The sequence below is a fragment of the Orbicella faveolata genome, unplaced genomic scaffold (assembly GCF_042242905.1).
Source record: "Orbicella faveolata isolate gen_17 unplaced genomic scaffold, um_ofav_v1 contig_46, whole genome shotgun sequence".
NCBI classification, from domain to species: domain Eukaryota; kingdom Metazoa; phylum Cnidaria; class Anthozoa; order Scleractinia; family Merulinidae; genus Orbicella; species Orbicella faveolata.
This window is the reverse complement of record NW_028301576.1, coordinates 16,195,516-16,207,880: the sequence shown is the minus strand read 5'-3', so window position 1 is coordinate 16,207,880 and position 12,365 is coordinate 16,195,516. Positions and strand designations below refer to the sequence as shown.

Genomic DNA, 12,365 nt, shown 5'->3' with positions numbered 1-12,365 from the left:
TAAAGCTTGAAATTCAGTTTTGTGTCTTCGAACGCATATTTGAGTGGCATTTGACCTTCGGCTTTCTTCAGAGACCGGTTAGGATAATAAGCTCGAGGCGAAATTTAACGGCAATAGATATGACAAAAATCTCCCCCTGAACTTTGCCTTGTCCCAGTTGTCTTCACGGAAATCCCTAAGGATATTTTTACTTGGTCTGTTAAAGCCTGGTTATATGATCTCGGGTACGCCCTTTCCAAGCTAAATTTTCTAAATTTTCTAAGCTAAATTTTATTTTCGCCGTGGCGACAACTACTTCTCAAATTGACACTTCGGCTCGCCTAGTCGGGGCAAATCACGTTGTACCGAGAATCACTAGTGCCGTTATTTTGTAGTTTAAAGTAGAAATATATACTAAATACCGGTAAGTAAAAATTAACTCGACAAAGGCCACAGTGATCAAATGACTGAAAGAAATTCAAAGAAACGGGTGTAACTGTGCATTGACTCTACCAACAGAGGAAACTTTTTCGCGAGTTAAATACAGCGCTGCCTTGGGGAGAGGGCCAGTACTCGATGCCATATAAATGGGGCCTTAGTTACCCAGTTTGCGGCAATAAAGTGAAATGCGATTTTGTGGCAATGGACAGTTTATTTTTTGTTCGCTCAGTTTCATGCTGTATTCTAAGCCTGAATAATTCTTACAGAGGAAAAATCCACTCGTTTCTCATTTTCTCAAATTTCGAGTAGAAAACACAAACTTTTTATTTGGTTTATCAGTGTACAATTTAAACTTTATAATTTAAATTTGGCTTGAGACTGTTAGAAAAGTTCAAGAAAACAAAATTCAAGAAGTTGGTAACAAGTTAAAACAACTGTTTTCGTCTTTAGCATTCGAGTTGAAGTGGATCAAAATAGCAGACACCATGAATATCCTTGAGTGAAGTTTAACGCCTGAAAAAGAAAAGAAAAACTAAAACTAGTGAAGCTGAGGCCCTGTGACACTAGGCCATTTTTATCGCAAATTGTGCCTCAATTTTGTTGCATCAAAAGTTGCACGAAAAATTGCTCGTATAACACTCCCTGGAATGAACAGACTTTTGCAGAAACCGTTGGGAAAAAGTGAAGTTGGAACCTTCGGAACTCAAAGCAGAAACCGTGCCTATTACTCTCGCGTTCTTGTCCCTAAATCCCTTTGGCGGCGAACTGACTACAGGCCTGTCATGTAAGATCGTGTACCCTTTCTCGCACCACCTCGGAGTCACGCTGGATTAGGAAGACGAATGGCTACGGAGTGAGATTGATTATTCTCAGGGCGCAATCGGAACTTGCGAGAAATTCCGAATTATCTTGGTAGTCCCAGGCCTCGCAATTTCTTAGGTTCCAGATCTCGCGCCTGAGACCTCGTCCCTCACACGATCTTAAAAATAGACTATAAAAAGAAACTAAACAACGGGCGAAAGTTTGGGTAAAATTAATTGTAAAATACTTTGCCCTCTGGCTGTTTACCTGAAAAATCTGTATACACTAACAGAAATAAACACAAAAGCCACCATGCCGCATGCAACAATAGCATGATCTTTATATTTCCATCTACAGCAAGAGTCCGCTTTCTTCTCCGTACACGAGATGGTATTCCCAGCTTTGAGTTCTCCAGGCGAACAAGTTGGGACAAGCACCTTCTGTTCATACTTTATGAAATGTAATTCTTGTAATTCCGGCGCAGTCTCGATCGCTCCGCTGACGACAATATCATCTTGACTATTTCCCGTTTCCATTTCCACTTGTAAGGCACCAAACTCTTTCCCGTCCTCTTTTCTCGCCTGCTCCTTTTCCGACAATCTCCTCGATTCGCTTGCAAATCCCCCCGCCATCACGTAATACGCTTTAACCGTCTGCTTCAAATTTTCTGCCATTTCGCTTGAATAAATTACGCTTTCGTCCTCAAATGACCTTTGCATAGCTTCTTCGTGTCCTCCCGGAGGTAAACAGAATTGCTCCTTGCTTTCTTTAGTTATCTTTTTTATCTTTGGATAAAGAAAGTTTTCGTAATCGTCCTCAAATTGTGACTTTGTAACACAGGGCGCAAACATTGAGGTTATCATTTCTGTCGTGTTCTCGACTCCTTCCTTTATCTTAGCATCCTTCTTTACGTTCGATCTTTCTCGCTTCATGGCAGTATTATTTGGGTTTTCCTTGTACTCTGCGATAGGCTTAATCTCCTCCGGGTTTCCTGTAGGAAAAAAAAGCAATTGTTTGGGCCAAAATTCAGTTCAGTCTTATCTGTTATTTCTCCCTTTAAACAAACAATATTTCGCGACAGCACTAAGACGACTTTAAAAGACTTCTCTGAAGCTAACACGTTGACATGCATCACAAAATGTACGATTTTATAGCGAATTCATGAGAAGTAAGGGAGTACTGCTGGAAATGAACATGAACTTTAGAGTATTCGATTCCATGACCGAAGCCAGTATATGAGGCAAACCGAGGCACTTGCCTTAGTCATTATCTTCGTTTTTTTTTTTTGTTTCTTTTTCGAAAACGGAAAGTTAAGACTCTGCTAAATACCTGGGAATTAAGATACTTTAACCATGGACATTACCACGGTAGTAATTTTGTTCTGTCTGTGGCCCTGGATTCATTGTGATGGTGACAAGATATATACAACTTAAACTTGTAAGATTGAATGCGCTGTTCTTTGTACAGTATTACTTAAATACCAGAAACATCCAGGACAAATTCTTGTAATGGCTTAAGCTCTTCTGTTGCGTCTGCTAAGATTTCGTCTACAGTGTAAACAGGTCCGAGCTTAAAGATGAACAGTCTGCGAGGTCTTAAGTCGATACGTACTGAAACAAGAAACACAGGAAAAACAATGTGAAATTGTATTGATCACAATACGCCTGCGACAACTGAAGAACAATTCTCAATTTAGATCTCGTGTTTTTTTCTTTGGGAATTCACAGTCGACGAAACAAGGTTTGAATAAATCGAAGGAACTTAAAATACGTTGCTAAACAACGAAATTACTTACGGTTGACTATTGGTCCTGTTAAAAAAGACATTTTTTTTTTGTTTTATGTGGAACTAGCTATCCAACAAAGTTTATACAGGGAGACGGGGAGACTGCCTCCAGGTCCAAACGCTTACTTTTCATAATTACATGACATTTTTGACAGAAAAAGTAGCTCTTTCATATCCTGCTGACTCAGACGACCCGGCGGTTTAGTTCCTTTGTTCGAAATATTTATAAAGGCCTTTTAAATATCTCAATGACCTTTCTCCTACTACTAAATTTCTACACATTCGATATAGTTGATATTAACCTTTGCCTATTGTTATGGTTAGGATTTTTGAGACAGCAAAGTTTTTGGTGTCCTTCCTTTTATAGGGATTTTTCTATCCAGTATCGCGAAACGACACTTAACTTCAGTCGGATCCAATCGGCAAATTGTCAGTAATGTTAATTTTGTATCCAACGGTAGGCAGACTTACAGACAGCCTGAAAAACACATCCCTTTTGGGCAGAGCCTCCTCTGAAGGCTCTGTAATGGGCCTAGAGCGTGTGCTGCGACGGTGATTGTTCCTTGTCCTCTATCCATTATGTTCAGCTTACAATGCACGTTTTGTGTTAGAGGACTGAGTAACAGCAGAGAATTTGAAGAAAAGCTATGAGACCAATGACAATTGTATTGTAAATTTCTGTTCCTCTTATTTAGATTTAGTAGTAGTAGGTCCACATCAGCTGTACAGTTGCTTATTTTAAACCTACTTAAAAAAAAAAAAAAAAAAAAAAGAAAAAAAAGAAAAGAAAGAAAGACCAAGCTTAAAACCAACATCACGGCACGTGTTGTACTGACCTAGCCTGCAGAGCAGGTGGATTTTTGCGCTTCGGCCCCAGTAATCAACCTATTGTGCGCCTGATTTGCAAGCTGGTACTGACCATGCGTTTTCTGAGAATTAGCGAACAATTTACAACTTACACATATCATGCAGAATGAACCAGACCAACATTTCCAGTTTGAAGTTCTTCAGTTTGATCAATAACCCTCGAATAACCCTCCACGGTGCCAGGGTTTGATCTGCTTTTTCATCCAGGTTTTCTACGATTTAAAAAATAATAAAACTAGACAAAACAAAAGCGTTTAATGATTTTTGAATACCTGTTTCTTGTCGACTTGTCTTCAAGCGATGGTGTGTCGTCAAGTCCTGAGATACTACTCTATGTAAATTGAATAGTTCCGCTGCACTCAGTAGCTGTTTGTTTGTTTGACTAACTGACCAACCGACTGACCGACCGACCGACAGACAAACTGACAAAATGACCCGGCGACCGTCTGACCATCTGACCATCTGACCAACCGATTGACTGACCGACCTAGAGGACTGACTGACTGTCTGACTGACGGACTAACTGACTTACTGTCTGGCTGTCCGACTGTTTGACTGTTTGACTGACTGGGTGACTGACTGACTCTCTGACTGTCTAACTGCCTGACTTTCTGGCTGTCTGGCTGTCTGACTGACTGAACGTCTGACTGCCTAGCTGGCTGTCTGATTGTCTGACCGACCGACCGACCGACTGAATGTTTCATTTCATGTGTAGCCCGAACGTTTATTGTGTCAGGTTTCTGTTTCAGCGTGTCCTCTTAATTTTAGTGATCAGTTTTACCCTTTTCCACCGTGCACGTGTCGGGCACATTCCACAGTTGCCATGTTTGTTTCCAACTAAGTGGTGATCGCGACAGCGGGTGCTGAACTTATTCTTCGTAAATGTATCTGGCCTTGTGTTTATCAAAATCATTTTAAAAGAAAATCAAGACTAGATTAATCCATACTTACCTTTAGAATCATGCATCAACTGACTGAGAGAAGTTTTGTGGTCACGGAAAACACAATTCTGTTTGTTTTTCCACTTTAGACATGCAATAATCACGTGTAATACGCACAAAACACACACAATGGTGTAAATGATAGCCTTTGTTTCGGGTGTTCTACCAAAATTGAACAGTTCTGAAAAGGAAGACACAAAGGTAACAAATAACATTTTGCAAATTAATGACCGCAGCACAGGGACGAGAGAAAAGAAATTGTAAAAAAAATTAAGAAATTGACTGCTTTTGTTTAAGACTAGAAAGGTGTAAGCCATGAAGAAACTCATAAGGGGTTTAAATATCTGTTATAACCCAATCTGCGTCAAACACTTTATAATTTGTGATAACGTCTTTCCGACTGCGTAGAGAAACAAGGAGACTCCAGAACAATAAGGCATAATTACTTTCAAAAGTGATTTCAGACTTTTATGTCATTTGAGCGGTGATATTATGTTTAAGTATCAGTGCAAATCTTTTCCTCTTCTCATTTCCGACCTTTGCATCAAATTTCCTTATCAAAAACAATGCGTCTTTGAAAAGGTTCTGACTGCGCAGACGCTCAGCTCGCCATGTGCATTTCTCGTGTGTTAATGTTTTTTTTTTCTCGAGGGTTTCATGATGATTAGCTGTACAGGAGACTTAGACTCTGTTCCGATTCAAGAGCTTAAGCCTTCACTAAATCTCAATGTCAGGCAGATTAACTTACTGCTGCAAACCATTTTTCTGAGTCTATGTTCCAGACCTCTAGTATTTACGATATATAGCTGTAACCTCTTTTTTGATTTGCTACAATGTTAGCAACCCAAAATTCATGTTGAAAAGATCTCACATCATATCCTTCTTGTAGGAAGTGTAAATTTCTGGCTGTGGCGATTTTCTAGAAACCACTAATCGGCTTTGCTTACGTGTGAATAGGATAGATACTCAGTGAAAATCCTTTTTTTTTTCAAGCGCTCTAAATATGTTACGTTACCTTTTGAATTGCTCCAATCAAGTTTGTACCCAAGCAAGGAATTTTCTTCACATAAAAGCGGTCCACAGACGAACAGCAGTAATAATGAAGGAAGTATTTTCATCTCGTTAAGTCTCCGTGCATTTGAGTGGATGAACTGGATGCGCTCGAATACATGTTCATTTCTTTTGAATACGTCATAGATACCTCTAAACAGCGCGCGCTTCTTGGTCTAGGTCACACATGCGAGCAGCGAGACCTTGGTGTGAGACCGAATGAACGAGCAAAGTGATCCTGCGAAGTTCTCGCATCTTCATCGTTCGCTTGTGATATCTTAAGATTAAGCAAACACGAGAGAAGGTTCGGGGAAATTCGAAAGTAATTTTTTTTTCCGTTCTTGGAAAGGTGGAAAGTTTTTCCATGAGTACTTTCAAATTGTTATATTTTTGCGTGATTCTATCAGATTATTCAAGCAACAGGCCCTTTTCTAGATAAAAATTTAAGCGCCTCGATAGATTATAGATTTTGTTTTGGTTAGCAAAAAGGAAAAAGTCTATCCATTCAATAACTAAAGAGCCAATGTGTGAAGCAAGTTATCGTTAGCATTGAGCGATTTAACAATACGGCCAATCAGCGCGCGAGAAATTAGACAGTTATTGTAAAAATTAATTGTATGAAATTTAAACGTTCTATGGCTTGCCTTCGTATAATTTTTGTTTTTGGTCCATTCCTTATATGACTGTGAAAGTTATGTCATTGTGATTGGCTGTGAGCAAGCCAATTTATCGTTAATACTCCCGCGCGTTCGTAATTTTCTCAGTCACATAATTACATAGATACATACATACAAACTTTATTGATGCTCCAGTGGGTTTTTCAGCTAATTAATGAGTAATCGTGTAAAGCTCGTTGAATATGCTTACTGGTGTTTTTAACTCGTACAGTTTAGCGCAATGAAACTTTAAACCTTTTATGCTGATTGCAATGTTATTTTTTTCCGGAGGGGGGGCATTTCCATATATAGAGGACGGGAATGCTACAGTTTAAGCCTATTAATCGGCCAAAATGGATAGTTACCGGTAATAGGGTTGAGCTGAATAGAGTTTAAAACAGTAGAAAAGACTTTATCGGGACTTTGATTACTGGCCGCCTAATAGGGGTGGCCGTTTTTTCTAGATGGCCACTTAATAGGGGTTTGACTGTGGTTTCTTGTTTTAGTTAATTGTTACTTCTTAGGGATGAAAAAATTTTCAAGGTAAGTCCATAAATCAAGATCTTGGTACTTCTAAGGGGTTATGTTCAATTTTTTTTTCACAAGTACCCCCGTCCTTTCTTATGAGATTCCCACCCGGGTGGTTTTTACGCTGCTATGCAGTTAGTATAAGTTTAAAGTACCGGAATATCGGTTGGAAACTGTAGCGGGAGAATGGCAAGGAAATTGCGCATAATTACTCGATAGTTGCCCCGTCTCCACTGCCGCCACATTCTCTCGTCCAGGTGGGATTGGAGATCTCTGCGCAGCCCCTTTCTCCTTTTCTGCCCCAGTTTCAGCTGACTCCACGTGGACTCCACCTCCTGTGTGCACACCTGTTCGTGGATCCACGAAATTTTGCGCGTGCACAACAACTCGGTGCCTGCTGACATGGGGCAAAAGTTGCAGTCTTCTGTATGCGCCACAATCATCGCTGTGCACTTCTGTACCTGGCACTTGGAAATAGCCTCTTGCGGGACTATTCTCGCAAGACACTATGCCCGCGAGCGACCTGGACCGTGTGATCGCGTGATCGAGTTCAAATCCTCGGTCACGCTTTGTAAATAGCCAACTGGTCTGCCTCCTGCCAGTTGGGATTTTTAACTATGTTACGTTTATTTGAAATATTTGTTTCCTTTGTTTCAGTGGCATGCCTGTAAACTAGCAAAGCTTAGTGCTTGTACAGCTAAGTGCATGATCACTATAAATAAGAGTTACCTGGTTTTTTTTTTACATTTCACTCTCTCCGCGAGCGACCTGGACTGCGTGAGAATTTGGCTACTGAGAACGAAACTGAGCTAATTGGACAAACCGTAAACAAGCTGATATTTCAGTATCTTGGTGTCACGCTATTTCCGATACCAAGCCCGATGGCACGTCACCTTTGAGAAGCCTCCTATCTTAAACCCTCGTACACACACCGCTATTCCGTGCCCAGGCCCCAGATTAATGCTAATCCAGGAACAACAAAACTTTTAAAGTTTTTTTTTTTCCTCTTGGTTAAAAGCGAATATCGCTGGTACTTTCAGGTCAGCCAAACATCACAATTAGCGACAAAAACAGGATGAACATGAAATTTCCTCATATTCTGGAGCAGCTTAATCCTGCTTTCAAAAAGCAGTGTAAACAACGCCTACGCTTTGTGTTCACAAAACCAACCATTGAAGTTGGGTAGCTGAGGCCCCGTCTACACTCGGTCGTAGAAATTTGAAATCGCAGCTTTATTTCTACGGTTAGGCCTACCATCCACACTAATCCGTCACGAACGCGCGAAAACGGAACTTTTCGAAAACGCTCTTCAAAGCGGAGGAATTTGAAAACGCCGGGTTTACGTTTTAGTGTGGAGGAAAAAACGTATACGGAGCGTTTCACAAACAATGACATTACGATAATCATACGATTTCCTTGCCCACGTTTTCCTCAATGACCGATGATTGTTGCGTTTTCAAATTTCTCCGGTCTAGTGTGGACGGAAAACATTTGATGCGTTTTCAGTGTGGAAACGCCATTTTCAAATTTCTCCGGCGTAATGTGGACAGGGCCTAAATTTGAACCTTTCATTTCTACAACAACAACAACAACAACAATTCAGTTTTTCTTATTGCATTGGCTACTCCTGTTGTTTAAGTTTCAATCTCAAGTCTGTCACTTCCTTTTTGTGGCGTTCCTTCATTCTTTGCTGTTGCTCCTTTGCTTTCTTTTTCATTAACTCATTTTCGACGGCAAAAATCCACTTGCTTTGTTCTTTGGTGACATATCTGTTTTTAAGGAGTGCCAGAAAGACTCCTCCACTTGTCCGCCTGTGCAAAACAAAAATTAAAACAATCCAATGATTCAATAAATATTTCTACAATAACTGTCTAACTTCTCGCGCGCAGATTAGCTCATTTTTATCATCAATAAGAGTAAACGGATAAAATTTTAATTTATGCAAGCTTTCAAGTTCCTTTCGTCTTCTCTATTTGTGGTGTACTATTTCTCTAATATTTTTTCCATTGCTTATAACATAATGTCATGGATGCCTGGATATCATTAATGTACTATATCAAACTCGAAAGACCGTGTTTGACCATATTACGAAAACACCTCAGCGTTCGCCAAACAATACTCCGCAACCCATCGTATTCTCAACTCTCTTCTCGGTGTTTGGAAATGTGGTCAAACACGGTCTTTCGTGTTTGATATAATACTCAACGTCTCAATCGAAACTGAAACTAAGGAGAAAACGGAGAAATAAAAAAGTAAGAGTAGGAGAGCTAGAGAGCCAGAAGGCAGACCACTAAATATTGCACTAAACGGGAAATCAGTTCCATGTACCATCTTTGTCTGTCATGTGTCCACATTCCTCCATGGTTCTGAATCTCCTTTGTGTCTTTAAAAAGCTTCAGTGCTTTTTCACAACCAATGCACCTCACAACTCGCTGAATGAGCATTGTTTTTGACTGTCGGAGAAAGAGACAGGTGCATATAATAAAGGAAAGCAAATATATCAAGGGCAACAATGTTCCCTGTGCTATCTAGAAAGGTTTCAAATTGTAGAAGTACATGGCTGACTATGAATAAGGTAGAAGAACTAAACTTAGAAGCTACAATGCAGAGATGACAAGTTAAATTTCACAGAGAACTATGTTTTCCTAAAGTAAAATCCCTGCAAACAAAAATTGTAAATTTGCTTTGAAGAACAAGGCTCAAACAATCATCCCTTCCACTTCCTTCAAAACATTACCCCTTGCCACTACATTATGGTCAGTATCTTAGACTCTGGACTGAAGGGTCTGGGTACCAGTCTGGCCTCTATTACAGTGTGCTATTCTGTGCATGTACAGTGGTGTACAAGCAAATAATTGATGCAACCTGACAACAGAACATATCCTGCAATAGTTTGACATCCATCCACGCAACATACAAAAATGTAACATTACACTTAGTCACATCATGTTTAAAGAGTTCAGGTTTAAGCACTGGCTTCAAACAATGCTTCCTACCCCAGTCCCCAATAGACAACAATGAGGAGGATGATAATGATGATGAAATGTGACATAACAGAAACTTGCACAATAACGCATCAATGATGCATCAACATCATTTTATGAATAGACTCCACATGGCTAGTCTTACCTCATTTAACTTCTCTGCTATCTCTTTGGCTACAGCTTCTTCAGAATCATCTGATGTGACTTTAAGAGGCTCAAACAGCTTCCCAATTTTAGGCTTCCTTTGGTTATAGTTTCTACACCGTTGTTCATCAGTAGGACGATCATGAAGGGGCCTTTTCCGTTTCTTTCTGCCACCTCTTTTTTTCACTGTTTTATAATCTATAACATTCATAAAATCTACAAATAAGAGATGTTCTTATCATTGTTGTCACTGTTAGCTGGAACACAGGTTTTACTGCACTGTGGACACTGACACAAAAACATGACCCAGGTATCAATTCAATGTATTTGTTTGAAAACCCAAAAGATTTTATGTAAAGTATAATTAAGTACAATTTTCATCTACAAACTTCTGTGCAAAGAGGAATCTTTCAAGATCTTTGAACAAGATCACCGATGATCCTTACAGACCCTTACAGATTCTGGCACTGCCACAGATATAAGGATCTCTGAACATCTTGGTAAGGGTTTAAAGGTTTTGAAAACATCCTTTATAGGATCCTTGAAGTTCCACATGAATTTCTTTGACTATCCTTAAACATCTTCAGAAGATTTTCACCAGGGCACTTAACAGAACCTTGCTGGAACTGTATACGGCTGTAGGTCATTTTCGCTCATGCTTACAGAAACCTGAATTAAACTTAAACTTTTTACCATGGCAAGTGCCATGGTTTGCTTGTTTTTAGCTACAACAGCACAGTCCTACAAACTGTTAATGCAAAGGCGAAAACTGCTGGGCAGTAACCTGAGATGGAATCGTGTTCCATTTAGGGGAGGAGTTCATGTACATGTAACAACTACCCCAGCTTTCCAGATCCATGATAAGATCTGGCAATGTGCACCACTTTGGCTTAAGTGAAGCTTTTTATTAAACAGTCAGTATAAAATGGAGACTGCAGACTGCAGACTGGGCATAAAATGCAGACTAAAGACTATTGACTTTTTGTCTGTTACCATTTCCATCATTAAGAGTTATGTAGGTTAACTTGAGTGATATTCAGGCTAACCGGAGTGCAGACTTTCACTGCGATTAGCCTGGATGACCCTGTTTAGAGTTAGCACTCGATAATGGAAATAGCACAATACATACTTAAGTCTGTGGTCTCCAGACTACATTTTACCCCTGGTCTGCATTTTACACTGTCTGCATTTCACCCCATCTGCAGTCTGCAGGTCTGTAGTCTGCATTTTACACAAACCGTTTTATTAAGCCCATCGAACAACAAAAAGCTGTGTTTCACTTTTAATATAACTATGCTTTCTGTTTTTCTTTACCTTCCCCATAATTCCTATCCTCCTGCCCAGTCTCTAGACTGCCATGTTCTAGTTTTGCTCGCTTGTGTCGTTTCCAAGACTGATCATCCATTGAATTATCCGACTCCATAGACACATTTGCGCTCTCTGTCTCGTCAACACACTTAGCTGTGTCACTCGAAAGCTCTTTGTTCAAAGGTTCATTTTTGTTTAAGTTTTCCACAACAGAGCTTGGCGGTAAGAACGTAAAATTGTCTGCAGTCGTTTCCTTGGAAGTTTCAGCTGAATTTGTCGCTGTCTGAACTGGGTTCAAGCCTACTCCAATCCCTTGGTCAAAATCCATTTTTTCACCGTCCTCACTATCACTTGAGACTGATATTTCACCATCCTCCATGTTCACTAAATTTTTCTCATTGCCTGTACAATTTCCATGTGAAACGTTTGGAATAACATCTTCAGCAAGCTCACATGTGTCTTTCGTAAAATTAAAGATGCTGGAATGTTGTTTGGTATTCGTTTCTTTGTCATTCGTGATCACTACTTCCACATTTGGGTCGCAATTTCCCTCGTTGGATTCAGAAAGTTCTTCATCGAACTCGTTGAAAGAAACGTCCAAATCTATTTCTGCTTCGAAACGTTCGTGATCGTCGGCCATGATGTGAACTACCGCAGGCTCATGATTTTCCTCTGGAGTGAAACACTACCTCATGTAACAAAAGTCGCAACCTGTTTTTCTCTGATTCTAGGTTCCAGAAAATATTCAGATCACCATTTTCGCTACTTCCCGTCGGATATTTTAGCGCAATTATCTGTTAATTTCAAAATACTTTTTCCTAAAACTGTTCTTTCTAAAATGACAATAATGACAATTTCATGATATTTTACAAAAAGGGGTA

At 39.8% G+C, this 12,365-nt stretch overlaps 2 protein-coding genes across 2 annotated transcripts; both read right to left on the bottom strand.

Moving 5' to 3' along the window:
- Positions 1 to 730: 730 nt before the first annotated feature.
- On the bottom strand, positions 731 to 6,056 carry LOC110040213 (uncharacterized). The gene is made up of 7 exons (XM_089276715.1): positions 5,830 to 6,056; positions 4,806 to 4,995; positions 4,655 to 4,710; positions 3,966 to 4,094; positions 2,703 to 2,831; positions 1,489 to 2,212; positions 731 to 933 (listed from the first exon to the last, which is right to left on the bottom strand). The coding sequence occupies exons 1-7, from the start codon at positions 5,930 to 5,932 to the stop codon at positions 927 to 929; spliced, it is 1,338 nt and encodes a 445-aa protein (XP_089132841.1). The 5' UTR covers positions 5,933 to 6,056; the 3' UTR covers positions 731 to 926.
- A 589-nt stretch (positions 6,057 to 6,645) lies between these two features.
- Positions 6,646 to 12,291, bottom strand: LOC149098641 (uncharacterized). Its single transcript, XM_089277660.1, has 4 exons — positions 11,491 to 12,291; positions 10,178 to 10,374; positions 9,377 to 9,501; positions 6,646 to 8,859 (listed from the first exon to the last, which is right to left on the bottom strand). Exons 1-4 carry the CDS (start codon positions 12,122 to 12,124, stop codon positions 8,670 to 8,672), a joined length of 1,146 nt encoding a protein of 381 aa, XP_089133786.1. The 5' UTR covers positions 12,125 to 12,291; the 3' UTR covers positions 6,646 to 8,669.
- Between the last annotated feature and the right edge of the window lie 74 nt (positions 12,292 to 12,365).